Here is a 24668-nt window from a genome sequence, read left to right as displayed (position 1 = left end):
GCAATACCAAAATGATAGAGTAATTTTTAAGTACTGCATATGAGCAAGATGTCTATGAAATGGCTCTCACTTCTGCTGCTGCTACAGCTGACTTGCTACTTTAGCTCTGGGAGTTGTGGAAAGGTGCTGGTGTGGCCAGTGGAATTTAGTCATTGGATGAATATGAAGGCAGTTCTGGATGAACTAGTCATGAGGGGTCATGAGGTGACTGTTCTAATATCTTCAGCTTCCACTATTACTGATGCCAACAAACCATCTGCTTTTAAGTTTGAGATTTTCCCTGTATCTTTAACTAAAGATGATTTTGAGAATGCTGTCAAGAATTTGATTGAGAAATGGACATATATGGCAAAAAATTCATTTTGGACAAATGTTTTATCATTTAACGAGTTGAAAAGCTTACTTTGGGAATTTTCCGGAATGCTTATGAAAATGTGTAAAGAAGTTGTTTCAAAAAAGAAACTTATAACAAAACTACAGGAATCAAGGTTTGATGTCCTTCTTGCAGATGCCGTTGGACCCTGTGGTGAGCTGCTGACTGAGATACTTGGAATACCATTAGTGTACAGTCTCCGTTTTTCTCCTGGCTATTTGTTTGAAAAGTATAGTGGACAACTTTCATTCCCACCATCCTATGTACCTGTTATATTATCAGCATTAAGTGATCACATGACATTTATGGAAAGGGTCAAAAATATGATATATGTACTTTATTTTGACTTCTGTTTCCAGACATTTGATATGAAGACATGGAATGAGTTTTACAGTGAAGTACTAGGTAAGTCATCTTTTCAGTTGGTAGCATGAAGTCCTAATTTTCCAAGTAACTTGGAAGGTGACCACATAAACATAAAGCCACAGGATTTTGTCTCTTACAAGGAAATGAGGTAATGAAAATATAAAATGACCCATCAATCCCATAAATATTATGTAAACACTTAAATCATAGGGTTACATAGAACCTTGTGGCCTATTACTAGCACAGGACACTCCAGGAAATTTAAACCACAAATTGAAGCACTTAAAATTTCTCCAAACAATTATATATGTAACTCATGAAACTTCATCTTTTAACTTAAAAAGTTCCCTGGAAACCTCATAAAATACCTTGATAAATGAAGACAAGTAGATTAAGGAATTACAAACATATTTGTAGTGCAAGTATCTAGGTAGCATTTAGAAATTGTTTCTACTTGTGTAGCTGAGTTTCCATACTATATATTTTATTATTCGTTATATGCATAAAAGTTTCCCAATCATATTTCATTATATCATGTCATATTATATGTACACACACACACATGTATATTTGCTTTATCAAAGAACATATACTTTCAAACATCTTTCTCTACATTATTTCAAATTCCTTTCCCCATATTACCTAATATATTCATATGGCAATATTCTCATTTGATCTAGTATTTGTTGTTACTTTTGTTTTTGCTTTTCCTTTAAGGAAGACCCGCTACATTTTTAGAGACAATTGGAAAAGCTGATATGTGGCTCATTCGAACCTATTGGGATTTTGAATTTCCTCGCCCAGTGCTGCCAAATTTTGAATTTGTTGGAGGCCTCCACTGCAAACCTGCCAAACCCCTGCCTAAGGTCACCTACTCCTCTTTTTTGTGCTTTGTTAACTTTTCATTTTCAGTAAGAATAATCTTAAAAATTCTAGAATTTTGATTACAGTGAATCATATATGGGAAGCTGGATATAGTGACATTCCAGTTAGAAACTGATATATTTCCATACCAACACAAGTACCTGAATTTCATTATCATGGCAAAATAAAGTGGGATACCTGGGAGACTGTGAAAATATGTCAGTTAAATTAAGGCCTTTATAATTCAACATAGTAGAGATAAAATATTCATTAAAGAATAATTACAAAGGGACAAGCATAGTCCAGAAATAAGTGCTAACATGCAGAGGAATGGTTTGGACACAGTTTCTGCCACTGGACACTCTATGTAGAAAGACAGAATGAAAGCAAGTAATAAAATGTGTTACTATAAAGAAAGATCAAAATGCCAAAGAAACATTCAGTAGGTATCATAGAAAATATCTTGGAGGCATTGATAATTATGGTGAATTCTAAAGGATACTCAGGAATAATTGAAGGTAAGGAATATTGACATTTTAGGAATCAGTGAGGTTAAAATTATCTGGAATGGGTGAATTTAACTGAGATGACCATTAAATCTACCACTGTGGGCAGGAATCCCTTAGAAGAAATGGAGTGGCCATCAGAGTCAACAAAAGAGTCTGAAATGTGATACTAGGATGCAACCTCATAAAAGACAGAATCATCTCTGTTCATTTCCAAGGCAAACCATTCAATATCATGGTAATCCAAATCTATACCCTGACCAGTAATGCTGAAGAATCTGAAGCTGAATGGTTCTATGAAGACCTACAAGACCTTTTAGAATCAACAACCACAAAAGATGTCCTTTTCATTGGAATGCAAAAGTAGGAAGTCAAGAAACACCTGGAGTAACAGGCAAATTTGGCCTTGGAGTATAGAATGAAGCAGGGCAAAGAGAATACATTGGTCATAGCAAACACCCTCTTTCCAACAACACAAGAGAAGACTCTACACACGGACATCACCAGATGGTCAACATCAAAATCAGATTAATTATATTCCTTGCAACCAAAGATGAAGAAGCTCTATACAGTCAGCAAAAACAATCCATCTGACTATGGCTCAGATCATGAGCTCCTTATTGCCGAATTCAGACTTTAATTGAAAAAAGGAGGGGAAATCACTAAACCATTCAGGTATGACCTAAATTTAATCTCTTATGATTATACAGTGGAAGCGAGAAATAGACTCAGGGGATTAGATCTGACAGACAGAATGACTGAAACACTATGGATGGAGGTTTGACATTACACAGGAGACAAGATCATCCCCAAGAAAAAGAATTGCAGAAAAAGCAAGATGACTGTCTGAGGAGGCCTTACAAATAGCTGAGAAGAAGAGAAGCAAAAAGAAAAGGAGAAAAGGAAAAATATATCCACTTAAATGCAGAGTTCCAAAGAACAGCAAGGAGAGATAAGAAAGCCTTCCTCAGCGATCAATGCAAAGAAATAGAGGAAAACAATAAAGCGGGAAGGACTAGAGATCTTTTCAAGAGAATTAGAGATACCAAGGGAACATTTCATGCAAAGATGGGCTCGATAAAGGACAGAAAATATATGGACCTAACAGAAGCAGAAGATATTAAGAAGAGGTGGCAAGAATACACAGAAGAACTATACAAAAAAGATCTGTATGACCCAGATAATCATGATGGTATGATCACTCACCTAGAGCCAGATATCCTAGAATATGAAGTAAAGTGAGCCTTAGAAAGCATCACTATGAACAGAGCTAGTGAAGGTGATGGAATTCCAGTTGAGCACTTTCAAATCCTGAAAGATGATGCTGTGAAAGTGCTGCACTCCATATGCCAGCAAATTTGGAAAACTCAGCAGTGGCCACAGGACTGGAAAAGGTCAGTTTTCATTCCAATCCCAAAGAAAGGCAATGCCAAAGAATGCTCAAACTACCACACAATTGCACTCATCTCACATGCTAGTAAAGTAATAATCAAAATTCTCCAAGCCAGGCTTCAACAGTATGTGAACCGTGAACTTCCAGATGTTCAAGCTGGTTTTAGAAAAGGCAGAGGAAACAGAGAAAATTTCCAACTTCAGTTGAATTACTAAAAAAGCAAGAGTGTTCCAGAAAAGCATCTATTTCTGCTTTATTTGCTAGGACAAAGCCTTTGACTGTATGAATCACAACAAAGTGTGCAAAACCCTTAAAGAGATGGGAATACCAGACCACCTGACCTGCCACGTGAGAAATCTATATGCAGGTCAAGAACTGGACATGGAATGGTTAGAACTGGACATGGAACGACAGACTGGGTCCAAATAGGGAAAGGAGTACATCAAAGCTGTATATTGTCACCCTGCTTGTTTAACTTGTATGCAAAGTACATCATGAGAAACACTGGGCTGAAAGAAGGACAAACTCGAATCAAGACTGTCGGGAGAAATATCAATAACCTCAGATATGCAGATGACACCACCCTTATGGCAGAAAGTGAAGAAGAAATAAAGAGCCTCTTGATGAAAGTGAAAGAGGAGAGTGAAAAAGCTGGCTTAAAGCTCATCATTCAGAAAATGAAGATCATGGCCTCCAGTCCCATCACTTCATGGCAAATAGATGGGGAATCAGCAGAAACAGTGGCTGACTTTATTTTTCTGGGTTCCAAAATCACCACATATGGTGACTGCATCCATGAAATTAAAAGACGCTTACTCCTTGGAAGAAAAGTTATGACCAATCTAAGTAGCATATTAAAAACAAGAGACATTTCTTTGCCAATAAAGATCCATCTAGTCAAAGCTATGGTTTTTCCAGTAGCCATGTGTGAATGTGAGAGTTGGACTCTATTGAAAGCTGAGCACCAAAGAACTGATGCTTTTGAACTGTGGTGTTGGAGCAGACTCTTGAGAGTCCCTTGGACTTAAAGGAGATCCAACCAGTCCATCCTAAAGGAAATCAGTCCTGAATATTTATTGGAAGGACTGATGCTGAAGATGAAAAGCCAATACTTTGGCCACCTGATGTGAAGAACTGACTCATTTGAAAAGACCCTGATTCTGGAAAAGATTGAAAGTGTGAGGAAAAGGAGATGATAGAGGATGAAATGGTTGGATGGCATCACCAACTCAATGGACATGAGTTTGAGTAAACTCTGGGAGTTGGTGATATACAGGGAGGCCTGGCATGTTACAGTCCATGGGGTCTCAAAGAGATAAACACGACTGAGTAACTGAACTCTACTTAACTGAACTGAGCTGAAGGTAGAGGAAGATACAAAAGAAAAGCATAGTCATGACAGTTCCCAAGAAGTCCAAGTTCAGTCTAAACAGGAAGAGGCTGAGTAAAGAAGCAGAAAATGCTGGAGAGTTAAGTTGCAGACATATAATTGTAAGGAGTTTGACACATTTAGTAGGACATAAAAGGGTAAAGAAAAGGGTGATATGGTCACATTAAAAATTAAATTACAGGATATAGTTACCTTGTTGGATTGTAGAGTAGCAAGAATGGAAAGGGACCTCATTTAGCAGGTAGTTGCAAGATAAAGGCAGTGATGGAAAACTAGACAAAAATGTCCATAGAGATATAACCACACTATATAATAATAGCACCAACCTCATATTTTCCTTGATGGAAAAATGTGTTAACACATGTGAATTATTCAAAATGTCACTGGCCCATACTCAGTGATCCAGAAGAAATATTAATTATTTTCTTTAATTTGTTACTATAACATACTTTCAATAACCCAATGTGTGCCAGCCACATAAATCTAATTTCTAATTGAAATTGAAATGATCTTTCTAATCATCAAGATAATATTATCCAGCAAACTGTCAGAGAATACATATCCCATGGAATCTTTTAAAAGCAAATTTTAAAAGTTAACTTACCTAAAAAGGTAATAAAAATAATTTAATAAATTCAATAAAATTTACTTAAATAAAGTTTAATTCACATTTAAACTTTTTTTAGTATTAAGAAATGTAAGTTTTTGGCAATCAGATGAGCAAGATGAAATGTAAAAAAATTTTTATAAGAATTGAGGCTCCTTACCAGTGCTCTAGATAAAATGAAAAATCTTCTTCAAAAATATAAATGTTGCCTTAGTAATTTGCAGCCAAATACAAACCTTACTTGCTTTCACATCAGCATTTAAACCATTCTTCATTTGAAATCCCAGGGGGTTACATCTTACAGCATGAAAGAGATAACTCCATCTATCATAATAGAACAGATGCTTTCTGCCTATACTGATCCTCTTATTGTCCAATTGCTCAGTTGTGTCTGACTATTTGCTACCCCACGGACTGCAGCACACCAAGCTTCCCCGTCCTTTATCATCTCCTGGAGTTTCCTCAAGCTCACATCATTGAGTAGGTGATGCCATCCAACCATCTCATCTTCTGTCGTCCCCTTCTCCTCCTGCATTCAATCTTTCCCAGTATCAGGGTCTTTTCTAATGAGTTGGCTCCTCACATCAGGTGACCAAAGTATTGGAGTTTCAGCTTCAGCATCAGTCCTTCCAAAGAATAGTCAGGTTGATTGCCTTCATGATTGACTGGTTTGATCTCCTTGCAGTCCAAGGGATTCTCAAGAGTTTTCTCCAGAACCTTATAGAAAACCTCAGTAAAATTTCCCTTAAGGAATGCAGGTCCCAATATCATAGATACTTAACAGAATGAGCACAGAGAAAATCTACCCTGCATATATAAGAGCCATAAAGACTGTACTGATTAAAAAAATAAAAGAGAGAGTCCACAATTTCTACCAGTTGAATCTAAAACCATCTGTAGTTTCAAAATATAAGGAATACTATGTATAAAGTAATATTCCTTATGAAAGAAACCAAGAATCTAGTCTTTTTTAAATTGACCTAAGACATAAATAGAAAGCAAGCAATCTTTAGCCAACTGTTTTGTGGTCGCTTTTTAAAAATTAATTAAATTTTGTCTGTCCTGGGTCTTCCTTGCTGTGCTGGCTTCCTCTAGTTGCAGTGCATGGGCTTCTCATTGAGGTGTCTTGCAGCCTCTAGACTTGCAGGCTCAGTGGTTGTGGTGCATGTGCTTAGTTGCCCCTGGGGATGCCCTGAGGCATGTGAGATCTCTCCAAGTTCAGTTCAGTTCAGGTCAGTCGCTCAGTCATGTCTGACTCTTTGCGACCCCATGAATCGCAGCATGCCAGGCCTCCCTGTCCATCATCATCCCCCGGAGTTCACTCAGACTCACATCCATCGAGTCAGTGATGCCATCCAGCCATCTCATCCTCGGTCGTCCCCTTCTCCTCCTGCCCCCAATCCCTCCCAGCATCAGAGTCTTTTCCAATGAGTCAACTCTTCTCATGAGGTGGCCAATGTATTGGAGTTTAAGCCTTAGCATCATTCCTTCCAAAGAAATCCCAGGGCTGATCTCCTTCAGAAGGGACTGGTTGGATCTCCTTGCAGTCCAAGGGACTCTCAAGAGTCTTCTCCAACACCACAGTTCAAAAGCATCATTTCTTTGGCACTCAGGTTTCTTCACCGTCCAACTCTCACATCCATACATGGCTACTAGAAAAACATAGCCTTGACTAGATGGACCTTTGCTGACAAAGTAATGTCTCTGCTTTTCCGTATGCTATCAAGGTTGGTCATAACTTTTCTCCCAAGGAGTAAGTGTCTTTTAATTTCATGGCTGCAGTTACCATCTGCAGTGATTTTAGAGCCCCCAAAAATAAAGTCTGACACTGTTTCCACTGTTTCCCCATCTATTTGCCATGAAGTGATGGGTCCAGATTCCATGATCTTCGTTTTCTGAATGTTGAGCTTGAAGCCAACTTTTTCACTCTCCTCTTTCACTTTCATCAAGAGGCTTTTTAGTTCCTCTTCACTTTCTGCCATAAGGGTGGTGTCATCTGCATATCTGAGGTTATTGATATTTCTCCTGGCAATCTTGATTCCAGCTTGTGCTTCTTCCGTCCCAGCATTTCTCATGATGTACTCTGTATAGAAGTTAAATAGGCAGGGTGACAGTATACAACCTTGACGTACTCCTCTTCCTATTTGGAACCAATCTGTTCCATGTCCAGGTCTAACTGTTTTTTAAACTGATTCCAATTTTATTGGAATGTAGCTGATTGACAATGTTGTGATAGCTTCAGGTAGACAGCAAAGGGGCTCAGTCATGCACATACATGTCTCCGTTTTTCCACAAACTCCCCTCCTATGTAGGCTCCCACACAACATTGAGTAGAGTTCCTATGTTATCATTTAGGTCCTTGCTGGTTATCCATTTTAGATATAGCAGTGTGTAATATCTGTTTTGATTGCAAATTGCTTGGATTACCTATAGTAATCTTCCCAGAGTCCAAAGGCTGACATAGATAGTGAAAGTTCTATGATATCTAACCCTAGTTTTGAAATTTCCATTTTTTCATTTCAGGATAGTGATAATTTTAGTAGGAGGGGAGGTTAGGAGAAGGGGAAGAAGAATGAAGGGAAACATGAATAGTAGTATAATTGTGATAAATTAGCATTATTTGCTATTATTTCCAAGCTGAAGAGACAGGATTTAATTCAAACTCAATGACTGTGAGGACTTCATTGCATAATGAAACTGCTTATTCACACCATTAACTTTTCCAGTAATTATTGGATTCTAAGAAAATTTCTGCCCTTTTTAAAGAATTAGGATATTTGACAAAATGCATCAAGTCATAAAAATGCTTATAGATTTTGCTTCATAATATACTTATATGAAACTATACACTATTTAGGACTTCCAGGGGGCTCAGACGGTAAAGCGTCTGTCTACAATGCAGGAGACCTAGGTTCGATCCCTGGGTTGGGACAATCCCCTGGAGAAAGAAATGGCAATCCACTCCAGTACTATCGCCTGGAAAATCCCATGGACAAAGGAGCCTGCTACAGGCTACAGTCCATGGGGTCGCAAAGAGTCGGACATGACTGAGCGACTTCACTTAAAGCAATGGTTAAATAATTTGTAAATGCTCACATCATACCATTACAATGATTTCATCAAAGAATGCTTAATTACACTGTCAGCTATGAGGTTTAGTTGGAAAATAATAAATATAAGATCACAATTTTCTTGTAGGATAAAACATAATATAAGCTGGAATTACAGTTATATATATATATATATCAAATGCATATTTCATGATAGAAGTAGAATAAAGATTAGAATGAAAGCACAAATTTTAACATAATGTCCTCTATGTTTATTTAGGTTGTCAAAAATGGCAGGATTTCCTGCTTTCTCATGGGTGAATAACATTACATTCTGAGTGTGTGTCTTCATGCGTGTGTTTGTGTGTATATTTATCACATCATATGGATTCATCCATTGATGGGCACTTAAGTTGTTTCCTTGATTACTGCAAATATTGTTGCAATAAACATGGGAGTGCATGTATTTCATCTACCTTATTTTTATTTCCTTTGGTTATATACGCAGAACCGCTGGCTCATACAGTAGATCTATTTTTAATTTTTTGAGGAAATTTCACTTTGTTTTTGATAAAGATGGGACCAATTTACATTCCAATTGCCAGTGTAAAAACATTCACTTTTATTCACATTCTCACCAACACTTTTCTCTTCTTAGTGATGGACTTTCTAACTTTGAATTGCATTTCCCTGATAATTAGTGATATTGATATTGATAACTGATGACCATTTGGATGTCTTCTTTGAAAAATGTCTGTTTTGTTTATCTGCTTGTTCTTTAATTGAATTTTTTGTTGCTATTGTGTTTTGTGAGTTCTATATATGTTTTGGATATTAGTCCTTCTCTAAATACATAGTTGTGAAATTTTTCTCCCATTCTTCAGGCTGTGTTTTCATTTTGTTGATTGTTTCCTTTGTTGCATAGAAGCTTTTAAGTTTGATGCAGTTCCACTTGTTGATTTTTTTTTTTTGATGTCATATTAAAAAAAACAATCACTTTCAAGACTACTGTTAAGGAAGATCATCTCTACATTTTCTTTAAAAGTATTATGGTATCTGGTGTTATGCTTAAGTCTTTGATAAATCTGAGGTAATATTTTGAGGGTGTAAGATAGGTGTCTCATTTCATTTTTTTTGCCTATGTTTATTCAGGTTTTTCAGAAGTAAAAGAAGTGATTATTCTTTCCTCATTGGGTATTCTTGGCTCTTTTGTTGAATTTTGGTTGGCTGTATATGCAGAGATTTTTTTCTAGACCCTGTATTATGCTTCATTGGTATGTGCTGGCATTGATAGGCCAGTACCATATTGCTTTAAATGCTATCAGTTTGTACCATAGCAAAGTAGATGGGCTTCCCTTGTGGCTCAGCTGGTGAAGAATCTGCCTTCAATGCTGGAGACCTGGGTTCGATCCCTGGGTTGGAAAGATTCCCTGGAGAAGGAAATGGCAAGCCACTCCATTATTCTTGCCTGGAAAATTCCATGGATGCAAGAACCTGGCAGGCTATGGGGTCACAAAGAGTCAGACATGACTGGGCAACTTCAATTTTGTACTATAATTTGAAATTTGGAAGTGTAACGCCTTTGACTTTGGGTAGCATGGATATTTTAACAATATACATATGCTGATGCATGAACATAGGATGTCTTTCCATTTACTTATGTTTTCTTCTATTTCTTTCAACAAAGTCTTAGAGTTATTACTGCAAAGATCTTATACTTTACTGGTTATATTTCTAGTTATTTTTTTTGTTTTTGGTCCTATTGTAAATGGAGTAGCTTTTCCATTAATATCACATATAAATGTAATGGATTTCTCTATGCTGATTTTACATCCTGCAACTTTACTGAATTTGCTGATTAGCTCAATTTTGTGGTTAAACCTATCTTTTCTGTGCAAAAATCTATGCCATCTGCAAAAAGTGACAAGTTTACTTCTTCCTCTCTGTTTGCGTGCAGGCGTGCTTCGTCATTCAGTTTTGTCTGACTTTGCAACCCCATGGACTGTAGCCCACCAGCCTCCTCTGTCCATGGAATTTTCTAGGCAAGAGTACTGGTGTGGGTTGCCATTTCCACTTCCAGGGAATCTTCTCTATCCAGGGATTGAACCCACGTTTCCTGCATCTACTGCATTGGCAGGCAGATTCTTTACCACTGAGAAGCCCTCTTTTCTAGAAGCCTTTTACACTTTATTTTGCCTAGTTACTGTAACTAAGACTTCTAGTACTATTTTGAATCAGTGTGCTAGTGGCATCCTTTTCTTGTTCCCGATCTTAGAGGAAAAGCTTCCAAGTTTTCATTGTTGAGGATAACATTAGCTTTGGGTTTGTGTGTGTGTATATATATATATACACACACAAAGTCTTTATTGCATTGAGGTAGGTTCCCTCTATACCTAAAAAATGAGGGTTTCTATTATGAAAGAATGCTGTGTCTTTTCAAATGCTTTTTTTGTGTTCATGTGCATCTGTTGAAATGACCAAGTTATTTTATATTTCATTCTATTAATGCAATGTATTACAAATATTTTCGGGTATGTTGGACCATCCTTACATCCCAGAGATATATTCCATTGGTAATGATATATAATCTTTTAAATATATTCTTAAATTCAGTTTGCTGATATTTTAGTGATAATCTTTGCATATACATTCAGTCTGGATATTGTCCTATAGTTTTCTTTTCTTGTTAAGTGTTTATCTACTTGGTATCAGGATAATGCTGGCCTTGTAGAATGAGTTTGAAAAGGTTCCCTCCAACCCCTTAATTTTGGGGAAGATTTTTCTGAAGGACTGACATTAATTTTCTTTAAATATTCACAGAATTTATCAATGAACGCATCTGGTTCTGAGTTTTGTGTGCTAGGAGATTTTTAATTTATGATTCAATATCTACTCATTGGGACAGTTCAGCTTTTCTATTTCTTCCTAATTCAGTCTTGGTTGTTTCTAGGAAGCTGTCTATTCTTTTCCAATGTGTAATTTGTTATCATGTAATTCATCATAGTAGTTTCTTATGATTCTACATATTTTTGTCATATCAGTTGTAATGTCTCGTATTTCATTTTCATGTTTTGAATCCTTTTTGCTTCGTAAATCTAGTTAGATGTGGTCAGTCTTGTTTACCTTTTTGAAAAAACAGAAAAATATAATGTATGATATCACTTGGACCCAACCCTGTATGCGAGACAGTAAAAGAGACACAGATGTATAGAATGGACTTTTGCACTCTGTGGGAGAGGGAGAGGGTAGGATGATTTGGGAGAATGGCACTGAAACATGTATACTATCATGTAGGAAATGAATCGCCAGTCTATGTTCGATGTAGGATACAGGATGCTTGGGGCTGGTGCACGAGGATGATCCAGAGAGATGATATGGGGTGGGAGGCGGGAGGGGGCTTCAGGATTGGGAATTCATGTACATCCGTGGCGGATTCATGTTAATGTATGGCAAAACCAATACAGTATTGTAAAGTAAAATAAAGTAAAAATTAAAATTAAAAATAAATAAAAATAAAAATGCCAAACTTGTAAAAACGGAAGTAATATAGAGGTTACCAAGGGCTAAAGGATAGGAGAATAGGAGAGATGTTTAAGGGTATATGTTTGCATCTTATAGTAAATAAGTTCTAGAGATCTAAAGTACCGAATAGTGAATATACACAACAGTATAATATTATAATCATCAAACTTTCCAAGGGACTATATCTTAATTATTCCCACCAAAAAAGCAATGATAATTATTAGACATAATAAAGGTTCAATCAATAATAAAATGGCAATCATATTATAAAATATAAATTATCAAATCAAGTTATACATCTGAAATTATATAATTATATAATCTACATAATTATATAGATTATATACATAATTATATAGATTATATAATCTATATATAGTTATATAATCTATATAATTATGTATATAATCTATATAATTATATAATCTTCTATATAATCTTCTAAAATTATTATATAATTTTCTATATAAGATATACTTCCATTTTTTTCTAAAAACATGTGAATTTGAAACTAAGGAATTCTAAGATAAAGAGTTTAGTAAATCTATTTCCTATTATAATTTTCTATGCTTTTGCATATTTTTTGCCATAAGTCTGTATTATTTTCATAAAAATTATCAGGGAATGAGAATAGCCAGTACATATCAGTAATTAATTTATGAAAAGTGAATATATTATAATAATAAAAAACAGATGCATCTTTCACAGTATGGATGAAGCACCATTGGGTAGCAAGTCATTGAGACAAAACATTGAAGACAAGTAAATTTAAATCCTGCTACAGGTCACTAGAATGCATACATTACCTGGATGCACTGTGTGAGTCATAAGAAAGTTTAGTGGCCTTATCACTGTGACTGATATCATTAGGGTGAAATTATATTCTGAAAAAATATGCTACACAATATATAGTCTGTAATATTAAAGTTTGAACATTTTTTTCGTTTCTTTTTCTGTTAAAAATAGTTTTGAAAAAAATTGATACCAATAATTAGGATCAGAAAGTATACATTCTGTGATAGAGGAATTCAGTCATTATCTAGAGAGAGAAAAGAATAGTGAATTTAAAACAGAAGAAAGAAATAAGAAAAGGTGAGTACATAGATGTGATCAGCTATCCAGGAAAATTTTGCTCATCTACATTTTTTGTAATAGAGTATATTGAGAAATGTGGAATTAGTCTGTTAATAGTAGAATAAAATGTAACAATTTTTAAAAATGAAATGGAGTCAAAATCATAAGACAAAATAATTCAGAAACAATTGCAGGAAAATACAGATTTATTAGGAGCTGGCATGCTGCAGTCCATGGGGTCACAGAGTTGGACATGACTAAGTGACTGAAGTGAACTTCTGAGGAGCTTTATTTAGTTTGAAGTGAACTCAAAACGTGACCAGACCTCTACTGCAGAAGGCCATGGGGTACCTCTCCCACTGTGATCCTGGGGGGACTGAAGTGATGATGTTAGGGTGCCTCACATAGCACGTCGTACTCTGACATCAATTATACAATATTAGTTCAGGACAAAGGATGTCATATATAAACAAACTCAGTACTATGGTAACTCAAATATGTAACTGCTCAAGCATTGCTGTTATTCAATTGCTAAATCGTGTCTGACTCTTTGCTATTCAAGCATATCTCTGAGTTATATATTAAATTTATAGGACTGTTTCATAGAACTTTCAAACTACAAGCCAGACTCTTCAATATCAGTGATTAGCAATTTAGTGAGACAGAGTCTGGGAAATTATGATAAAGTTTAATGTAAGACAGTTAGAGAATAACAGACATAAACAAATTTGAATCATGGATTTTTCTTAGTGCTCATAGTAAGGAAAATGAAATCATAATGAATAAACTAATGTGTAAAATAATTCTTCAGAAAGTCTATCTGAAATAAATAAATGGTTTATTAGATCTACAGTAATAAAGAATTAGAGGTGATTTAAATCCTGCAGTGTAGATGTCCAAGAATCTGTTAGTAATTAATAATATAACTGATAAAGAGTCTCTCTATAATATTGTTTCACAGTATCTCCTTGTCACCACTGTGTATTGGCTCTATCTCATTTCCTGCTTATACACAAACACATTTGCACAAATATACATAATAGAAGAAATTGACCTCATCTCATCTATTTCCTTCCCAAGGACCTCAGGGATATCATCTGTTAAAAAAGACACCTATTACTAAAAACTGTAGGGGCTTCCATGGTGGCTTAGATGGTAAAGAACCTACATAAACTGAGGCAGACCAGGTTTGATCCCTGGGTAGTGAAGATGCCCTGGAGAAGGAAATGACAAACCACTCTAATATTCTTGCCTGGAGAACTCAATGGACACAGCAGCCTGGTGGGCTACAGTTCACGGGGTCTCAAAGAGTCAAACAGGACTGAGCGACTACACTTTTACTTTCAAAAACAGTATGGAGTTTCCTCAGATTTTTCTAAAATAAAATTTTGGTGTTTAATACTGAAATACACAACTGACCAAAGTCAAAGATGTGAAGTTAGCATGTTCAAGAATCAAGAGGGCAGGAGGGAAATGACTTAATAAACTAACTATATAGTATGTGGCAAGAATAATACACACCTCCTAATTTAAAACCTGTCAATACACGCTGTTTCTGTTGAGTTGCTCAGTTGTGTTTTACTCTTTGCCACCCCATGGACTGCAGCATGCCAGGCTTCCCTGTCCTTCACTATCTCCTGGAGTTTGCTCAAACTCATGTCCATTGAGTCAACGATGTTATCCAACCAGCTCATGCTCTTTCTTCCTTTCCCCCACTACCCTCAATCTTTCCCAGAATCAGGGTCATTTCCAATGAATTAACTCTTCGCATCAGCTGGCCAAAGTATTGGCCAAAGCATCAGTCCTTCTGATGAATATTCAGGATTGATATCCTTTAGGATTGATCAGTTTGATCTCCTTGCTATCCAGGGGGCTCTCAAGAGTCTTCTCCAGCACCACAGTTCAAAACAATCAGTTCTTTGGTGCTCAGTCAACTTGATAGTCCAACTGTGTCATCAATACATGACTACTGGAAAAACCATATTTTGAATGTATGGACCTTTGTCAGCAAAGTGATGTCTTGGCTTTTGAATACGCTGTCTAAGTTGGTCAGAACTTTCCTTTCAAGCATCTTTTAATTTTATGGCTACAGTCATCATTCGCAGTGATTTTGGAGCCCCCAAAAATAAAGTCTCTCACAGTTTCCATTGTTTCCCCATCTATTTGCCATGAAGTGATGGGACCAGATACTCGGATCTTAGTTTTCTGAATGTTGTATTTAAGCCAGCATTTTCACCTTCCTCTTTCACTCTCAAGAGGCTCTATAGCTCCTCTTCACTTTCTGCCATTAGGGTGGTGTCATCTGCCTATCTGAGGTTGTTGATATTTCTCCCAACAATCCTGATTCCAGCTTATATTTCATCCAGCTTGACATTTTGCATGGTATACTCTATTAATAAAATAAGCAGAGTGACTAGATACAGTCTTGAGTTAGTCTTTTCCCAATCCTGAACCAGTTCATTGTTCCATGCCCAGTTCTAACTGTTGCTTCTTGTCCTGCATACTGGTTTCTCAGGATGCAGGTAAGGCAGTATTCCCATCTCTTTAAGAATTTTCCACAGTATGTTGTCACTCACACAGTCAAAAGGCTTTAGCATGATCAATAAAACAGAAGTAAGTGTTTTACTGGAATTCCTTTGCTTTTCCTGTGATCCAACGGATGTTGGCAATTTGATTTCTGGTTCCTCTGCCTTTTCTAAGCCAGCCGGTACACCTGGGAGTTCTCAGTTCACATACTGTTGAAGCATAGCACCGATACATATGATGTGGCAATTCCTCTTTTGGTTATATATACAAAAGAATTGAAATGAGGATCCCAATGAGATATTTTCACACCATATTCATGAATGCAGTATTCATAAGAGCCAAGAGGCTGAAGCAACTGAAGCATCCATAAACAGAATAAACAAAATGTTGTGGATACAAAAAGATGGAGTATTACTCAGTCTTTAAAGGAAAATTCTGACACATGTTACAACATGAATGAATCTTATACTAAGTGAATTAAACCAGAGGGAAAAGACAGACTGTACAATCCAACTTGAAAAAAGTATCCAGACTAATCTAATCTGTGCAAACATAGAGTAGAATAATGGTTGCCAGGAACTGAGGAAAGATGAAAATGGAGTTTCTTAATGGGTATAGACCAGACTTCCATCTTTGCCATATGAAAAAGTTCTGGAGATTGGTGCACAGTGAAAATATAATTAACATTATTGAACTATACACATAGGAATGATTAAGATGGCAAAATTTTATGTTATATTCATTTTACCATGATATTAAAAAAAAAAACAGTGACTACTTTAATAATTTCTAGACTATGTCTGATTTTGTCTCTTTAGTTTTTTGTTTTTGTTTTTTTTCCTGGAGAACTTTTCAATATTGTTTGCTATGCTGTTGTTGCTCATTTGTAATGAAGTAAATTCTTTTTCACAGGAAATGGAAGAGTTTGTTCAGAGCTCTGGAGAAAATGGTATTGTGGTGTTTACTTTGGGGTCAATGATCAGTAACATAACAGAAGAAAAAGTCAATGTAATTGCATCAGCTCTTGCCCAGATTCCACAAAAAGTACGTAAAGTAACTTAATAGTGGATAAGTACTTAAGGAAACTATTAAATTCTGTAAAAAGCCCTGATTACAGATATATTATGCAAGAAGGACAAACTATTAAGATATCTCCAAATTATCTTAGATTTATATAAAAAAAAACAAAATAAAATATATATGGTAGATGGTAGAACAGTACATATAATGTCTTCCTGACATTAAATTTGGATTAACAGTGTAATCACAAAGAAAATATGCAAAAGATCTAGTGTGAATTTTGGTATTGTAATGGTAGTGTGGACAAGAAAAGAAATCACCAAATTCTGTCTTGTCATTTGCCCATTTTCCCGAAGGACTCCTGAAGACACGATACACAGACAGATGGTCTCAGGCGTTGAATTTTCATGGTATATGTGGCCTCTCAATAATGTTAAGAAGTATTGATAAAAGTCTGGAGTGCTTCTTGCAGTTTGTACTTGCCAGGAATTCCTGGTCCCTTTTACATTCCCTAAGCTTTGAAACAGACCTAATCAGTGTGCTTTCCATGTTGCTGTTCAGAGAAAGGTTGGCTTCTCTTAATTGCTTAGGCTAATTTCTTGCTGAAAAACTAAAGTTACTTTACATGCACAGAGCAAATAGAAGTTAAACACTAGTAAATTATAATCTAGCTTATGAGAATTGCTTGGAACTACAAAACTGGTTCTTACTTTGCTGCTATACCTAGAGACCATATTAATCAATACTCAGTGCTTTCTGCTTCATTGTTGAAGCATTCAGAGTCAGTTGAATAACTTTAGTGTCACAATTATGAAACTTTTTCAACAGCCTTGTTGTCCCTTACAAATTACCAACTGACTCTTTTTTTCTAAAGGTAAAACATTTCCAAGTCTAGTATGATAATAGTGGTAATAATCTGGTGGTGGTGGTTTAGTTGCTGTCATGTCCGACTCTTGTGATATCATGGGTTGTACCCTCCAGGCTCCTCTGTCCATGGGATTCTCCAGGCAAGAATACTGGAGTGGGTTGCCATTTCCTTTTCCAATAATCCAGATTTATGAAAAAAAAAAAAAAACCTCCAGTTCATTGCTTTTGGAAGTAGTATTTAACAATTTGTAATCTAAATGAAATTATATTTCCTAGACAGCCCTAATTAATTTATTATTAATAAATATAAACAAGCAGAATATTTCTCAAGTTGTTGATTGCATGCATTTTCTTCTCTGCAGTAAAATTGCAAAATTCTAATAAAATAAGTTATATTAACATGTGGATATAAGTAAACACATAACAATTAAAAAGAAATTGGTGAATATATTTGAAAATGAGAGTTAGAATACAAACAAAAACAAAAATATGTGGTTTATTAGTAATTTGCCATAGTCTTTCTGCCCTAGAAATAAGATCATGTAAAAATTTCTTAAATATTTGAATTTGCCATTGAAAACCTATTTTCTATGTCATCATATGTGAGATGTCATGATAGCATTCCATCTCAGATTGAACCTGAAAATGAGTCCGTCAAATGTGGGTGTTGCTATTCAGTAGTATATTAGTAGTTATTAACAATTAAGGCCTCATGCTCTGATTTACTTATATGTTATACAGAAGCATTTAAATTTTATTTGCTTAAAATTTTAACACTATGACTTTGAAGCTGAACTCATGGAATAAGGTATTTCCTTTACCTTAACAGGTTCTCTGGAGACATGATGGCAAGACACCAGATACACTAGGGCCCAATACTCGTCTGTATAAGTGGATACCCCAGAATGACCTTCTTGGTAAGACTTGGCAGAAAAATATTGAAAACATGAGTAACACCTGAGCATAGTGATGCTACTTCAATAGGAAACAAACATCCAACATTTATTATTCAAAAACTCCTTTGAGTTTAAGTAGGACAACTTTACTCCTTCATTGCTATGTTTAGCCCCAGAGGAAAAAAAAAAAATGAGAAAATTTAACTGCATTGTGTTATACATGGTCACATCCTTTACCTCCAGAATCAAAATATGTTTACTTTGGGTATAATTACATTTCACTGTAAAATTTTAAGTAACTGTGCACTGTTCTGTCTCTGAATTCTCCCCTTACACCTATCTTTTCCATTCCTTCAGTTCAGTTCAGTTCAGTCATTCAGGTGTGTCTGACTCTTTGCGACCCCATGAACCACAGCACGCCAGGCCTCCCTGTCCATCACCAACTCCCAGAATTTACCCAAACTCATGTCCATTGAGTCAGTGATGCCATCCAACCATTTCATCCTCTGTCATCCTGTTCTCCTCCTGCCCCCAATCCCTCCCAGCATCAGAGTCTTTTCCAATGAGGCAGCTCTTCACATCAGGTGGCCAAAGTATTGGAGTTTCAGCTTCAACATCAGTTCTTCCAATGAACACCCAGGACTGATCTCCTTTAGGATGGACTGGTTGGGTCTCCTAGCAGTCCAAGAGACACTCAAGAGTCTTCTCCAATGCCACAGTTCAAAAGAATCAATTCTTCTGCTCTCAGCTTTCTTTATAGTCCAACTCTCACATCCATACAAGGCTACTGGAAAAACCATAGCCTTGACTAGATGGACCTTTGTTGACAAAGTAATGTCTCTGCTTTTTAATATGCTGTCTAGGCTTTCCTTCCAAAGAGTAAGCAGCTTTTAATTTAATGATTGCAATCACCATCTGCAGTGATTTTGTAGCCCCCCAAAATAAAGTCTGACACTATTTCCACTGTTTCCCCATCTATGTCCCATGAAATGGTGGGACCAGATGCCATGATCTTCATTTTCTGAATGTTGAGGTTTAAGTCAAATTTTTCACTTTCATAAAGAAGCTCTTTAGTTCCTCTTTACTTTCTGCCATAAGGGTGGTGTCATCTGCATATCTGAGGTTATTGATATTTCTCCCAGCAATCTTGATTCCAGCTTGTGCTTCATCTAGCCCAGCGTTTCTCATGATGTACTCTGCATATAAGTTAAATAAGCAGTGTGACAATATACAGCCTTAGCATATGCCCTTTCCTATTTGGAACCAGTCTGTTTTTCCATGTCCAGTTCTAACTGTTGCTTCTTTACTTGCATACAGATTTCTCAAGAGGCAGGTCAGATGGTCTTCCCATCTCTTTCAGAATTTCCCATAGTTTATTGTGATCCACACAGTCAAAGGCTTTGGCATAGTCAATAAAGCAGAAATAAATGTATTTTTGAAACCCTCTTTTTCTTTCGATGATCCAGCAGATGTTGGCAAGTTGATATCTGGTTCCTCTGCCTTTTTAAAACCACCTATGGTGGATTCATGTTGATGTGTGGCAAAACCAATACAATATTTTAAAGTAATTAACCTCCAATTAAAATAAATAAATTTATTTAAAAATAAATAAATAAATAAAACCAGCTTGAACATCTGGAAGTTCACGGTTCACGTATTGCTGAAGCCTGGCTTGGAGAATTTTGATCACTCCTTACAGATATTTTTAATGATACTTAGAAATAAGATTTCCTCTTTTTATTACCTGTGACTCTCCATTTTCTATCAGAAAACATCCATATGTTTTATATCAAGTGGTCACATATTTCATGATAAATTGTAGCTTTTCCTTCCTCTGGTTCCACTACCACTGTCATTTACTCTTCTTGTTGCCTTGACACACTTCCTATCAGACTAAATGGCTTCATTATTGTTTTAGAGATTATATTTCTGACATCCCCTCCCTGTTTTTGTTGCAAAAATATTTTCTTTTACCCAGAATGCCCTTTCAGGTTTTTCACCTACCAATCTTGGATTCATTTGTGAAGTTCAAGTACATAGCTCTTTATGAAGTCTTCACTTACCTCTCCAGCAGACTTAGAGATTTCTTATTCTGAATTCTGAAGCAATTTAAATACAGTATCATGTGTTATCTAAAAGACACTGCTTATTTCAGTTGCATTATAACGCTCATTTCTTAGTTTATTTTTAAGACTTTTAATTAATAATTTTACTGAAATTCACTCAATTCTAGGTCACCCAAAAACCAAAGCCTTTATAACTCATGGTGGAACCAATGGCATTTATGAGGCCATCTACCATGGGATCCCTATGGTGGGCCTTCCTTTGTTTGCTGATCAACCTGATAACATTGTCCGAGTGAAAGCCAAGGGAGCAGCTGTCAGGGTGGACTTGGAAACAATGTCAGCAAGAGATCTGCTCAGTGCATTGAAGGAAGTCATTAACAATCCTTCGTGAGTATATTTGTTTCACTACATTTTGTGACAACAAATACAACAACAAATACAACAGCTTATCATTTTATAAATTGATATTTCTTTGCTTTTCCTTTAGCTACAAAGAGAAGGCTATGTGGTTATCCACCATTCAACGCGATCAGCCTATAAAGCCCCTGGACCGAGCAATCTTCTGGATTGAGTTTGTCATGCGCCACAAAGGAGCCAAGCACCTGAGGCCAGCTGCCCACAACCTCACCTGGTTCCAGTACCACTCTCTGGATGTGATTGGGTTTCTGCTGGCCTGTGTGGCAACTGTTGTATTTGTCATCACAAAATGCTTTCTCTTTTGTTACCACAAGTTTGCTAAAACAGGAAAGAAGCAAAAGAGAGAGTAGCTGAAGGTGTTATGCCCCTAGATGGAACTCCTCCAGTTAATTCCAGCACAAAAGAGTTACGATGAGCTTCCCCTGTGACAAAACAACAATTCACAATTTAGCATCTCAGATCAAAATTGTTTTCAAGTGATTTTATTCCTGTTTACAAATTGGAAATAAGTCGTGCCAAGAATAAAACTGGTGAAATCTTCAGTGAGAAAAAAGCTATAGGGTATATAATGAAATTTATTATTTTAATGCAAAAGCTATACTGAAATCATTGAATTTAACTGTGTTTCACAGGTTATGCATAGTTATAAGTACAGTAACAAGTCTATTCATAGTATCCATATTATTTTGTAGATATTCCGAATTTTTACTCTATTTTGGTATAGAATTCTATAGTTTTATCTTGCTATCGAAGCTATTCAATAATTGGAATTGTATCAAAATATGCACCCCTTCATTTCATTTGTGAGACCACTAACACTTGGATTTTACTGTCCATCCAGCCTCAGCATCATTTTTTTAACCTAAAGCCATGGCAAGTCATTTGCCTTTACCCGGTTTAACTCGTTTAACAGTGGAATATTTGTGGAATTAGGAATATAGCAACTGCTACCTGCTTCGTTGTATAAAACTGAGGTATTTCTGAAAATCTTTGATTTCATTACCTAATTCTCTATTTTTAATCATCTTTAAAATTAGTCACCTCATTGGGAGTTTAAATTGGTACAACACTATGGAGAATGACATGACGTTTCCTTAAAAACCTAAATTTAGAGCTACCATATGACCCTGCAATCTACTCCTTAGCATGCATCCAGGGGAAAGCATGATCCAGAACAATGCATGCACTGTCATTGTAGCACTGTTTACAATAGCCAAGACATGAAAGCAAATTAAAAGCCCATTGAAAGAGGAATGGATACAGATGAGGCACGTATATACAAGAGAATATTACTCAGCCATTAAAAAGAATAAAATAATACCATTTACAGCAACATGGATGAACCTAGAGATTGTCATACTCAGTAAAATAAGTCAGACAGAGAAAAAGAAATATCCTTTGGCAGCCATCATATGTGGAATCTTAAAAGAAATGTTACAAATGAACTTGCAAAACAAACATTCTCACAGACTTTGAAAATGAACTTATGATTGTCAAGGGGACAGATGCATGGGAGGTATAATTAGGGAGTTTGGGCCCAACATGTACACACTGCTATATTAAAATGGATACCCGAGAAGGACCTACTGTATAGCATATGGAACTCTGCTTAATGTTATGTGGCAGCCTGGATAATAGGGGTATTTGAGGGGAAAACGAATGCATGTATATATATGGCTGAATCCCTTCACTGGTCACCTAAAACTACTACAACATTGTCAATCATCTATACCCCAATATAAAGTAAAATGTTAAAAAAAAAAAAATGGTCACCTGGTTGCTTTCATTACCATACTCAGTCCTTGATAAGGTGTATAAGGTCTCAGTTGCATATCAAATATATGTATATAACCTGTACTCTAAAGGGAGTTATGAAATGTTCATTTTTTCCAAATGTCCCTGCATGTATCTATATGTGCTATGTTGTGCTTAGTGGGTCAGTCATGTCCAGCAGTTTGCAACCCCATGGACTATAGCCTGCTAGGCTCCTCTGTCAGTGGGGATTCTCCTGGCAATAATAGTCGAGTGTGTTTCCATTCCCTTCCCCAGGGGATCTTCCCAGCCCAGTGATCAAACCCAGGTCTTCTGCATTGCAGGTGGAGTCTTGACTGACTAAGCCACCAGGAAAGCCCATATATTTACATTTACATGCATATCTATCTATCTATACACACACACACACACACACACACACACACACACACATATATATATATATACATATATATACACACATTCTTTCAAACCAAAACACAGCATCACTTAGTTACTTGCAGCTATGGTGTGAAATTCAACATGTTAAACACAAATTGAAATAATGGCTATTATTCTATATAACCACACTTTAAATCATCATTTCTCATTCTTTTGTCATTTATCTCAGAGCATATTGTCCCATCCCTCTCATAAGACTTATATATAAACATTCACTCTTTTGTCATGATGAAAACAGTATAGACATCACTTTCTTTAAACAGACAAAGAATTGGTGACTATTGTAGTGAGAACCACTACAAATCTCCAACAAAAAGTCAATAACCCAATATGAAAATAAATGAAGATGAGTAGGAAATTCACAGAAGTTAAATGATCAGTGCTACATAGAATGTGACAAAGTTCATTTGTGCTTGAGGAAATGAAAATTGAGTCAATACATTATTTTCCAACAGATGATTTGCAGAATAAATAATCTGGTAGATCCTAGTTTTGAGGGAGTATAATATGGAAATATCTTTAAAGTAAAATTAAACATATTGTTGGTGTTGTCAATCTACATCTGGTTATCTGTCAAGGAGGAGACTTGTACATGTTCTTAATTATGTTTTGAATATTCCCACCAGCACTTAAATGGCTGTCAGTTAGTGAACACATTTACTTGCAATATAGGTATAGGTTATATAGCCATGAGATAAAACGGATATATTATGGGCAGCATTGTTGAGTAGTTTCCATGTCACATTGCTAAATAAAGAACAAGTTCCACAAATTATAAAAAATAAGCATGACATTCTTATTTGGAAACAAAATTAAGTCTATATAATGTGTATATCACAGAGGAAAATTCTCTCAAAGAATACACTGAAATTCCATTGAAGAGAATTTACATTTTTATTCTAATTTCTTCATTATTTGCTCTTTCACAATAATGTTTTTATTTATTATATGGTTTTAAATGCCTAGTGAAATAAACAGTGATTCAAGAAAATAAGTTCTAAGATTTTCCTATATTATCTATGTGTTAGTTTCTTTCAGAACACTTGAATTGACTGGTAATCTGGCATACTATTCAATATATCAATCTAGGAACATTTTTAATAATACCAACTTCATGTTTAGATCAGTTCAGTTCAGTTCAGTTCAGTCGCTCAGTCATGTCCGACTCTTTGCATGTTTAGATATTTTAAATAAAATATATGACAATATGTGTTTATCATTTCAATAGTTTCACAAATCATAATTTACAAAAATTTACTTAATGACTTTAGTGTGGTTTTAATGTCAATATTTAATTTTATTACAGTAGGCACTTCTGCTGACTCATTTTGAATACTTGCATTTGCAGTATTTTTGACATGACTTCTATTACTTTGGCATCCATTCCATCAACTAATTTCTTCTCTCTTGAACTTTAGTATGTTTTGTTGCTGTCTCTCAAATGTTGCAGTTTAACTGCTGAAGCTCAATTACAACATGCAACACATTCTGGCTCTCTATTTATGTCTCTGTCTTTC

At 35.8% G+C, this 24668-nt stretch overlaps 1 protein-coding gene across 2 annotated transcripts; it reads left to right on the top strand.

Annotated features, from left to right (window-relative positions):
- The first annotated feature begins 39 nt into the window (after positions 1-39).
- Positions 40-22657, top strand: LOC138081728 (UDP-glucuronosyltransferase 2B4-like). 2 transcript variants are annotated; one of them, XM_068974805.1, is made up of 6 exons: positions 40-778; positions 1457-1605; positions 16584-16715; positions 18388-18475; positions 20688-20907; positions 21008-22657. In XM_068974805.1, the coding sequence occupies exons 1-6, from the start codon at positions 40-42 to the stop codon at positions 21285-21287; spliced, it is 1608 nt and encodes a 535-aa protein (XP_068830906.1). In that variant the 3' UTR covers positions 21288-22657. The 2 variants fall into 2 exon arrangements, with proteins under 2 accessions (XP_068830906.1, XP_068830907.1); XM_068974806.1 differs by having other exon boundaries at positions 49-526.
- Positions 22658-24668: the final 2011 nt, after the last annotated feature.

Source organism: Capricornis sumatraensis, chromosome 7, assembly GCF_032405125.1.
Source record: "Capricornis sumatraensis isolate serow.1 chromosome 7, serow.2, whole genome shotgun sequence".
Lineage (NCBI taxonomy): Eukaryota > Metazoa > Chordata > Mammalia > Artiodactyla > Bovidae > Capricornis > Capricornis sumatraensis.
Note: the sequence above shows the minus strand (reverse complement) of the source record. Positions and strands in the feature narration are given on the sequence as shown.

Excerpts from the sequence above, each read along its gene's own strand:
- LOC138081728 (XM_068974805.1), top strand. The coding sequence starts at position 40 with ATGAGCAAGATGTCTATGAAATGGCTCTCACTTCTGCTGCTGCTACAG. Across the intron at positions 779-1,456 it reads GTTTTACAGTGAAGTACTAG|GAAGACCCGCTACATTTTTA; the intron begins GTAAGTCATCTT and ends TTTTCCTTTAAG. Across the intron at positions 1,606-16,583 it reads CTGCCAAACCCCTGCCTAAG|GAAATGGAAGAGTTTGTTCA; the intron begins GTCACCTACTCC and ends TCTTTTTCACAG.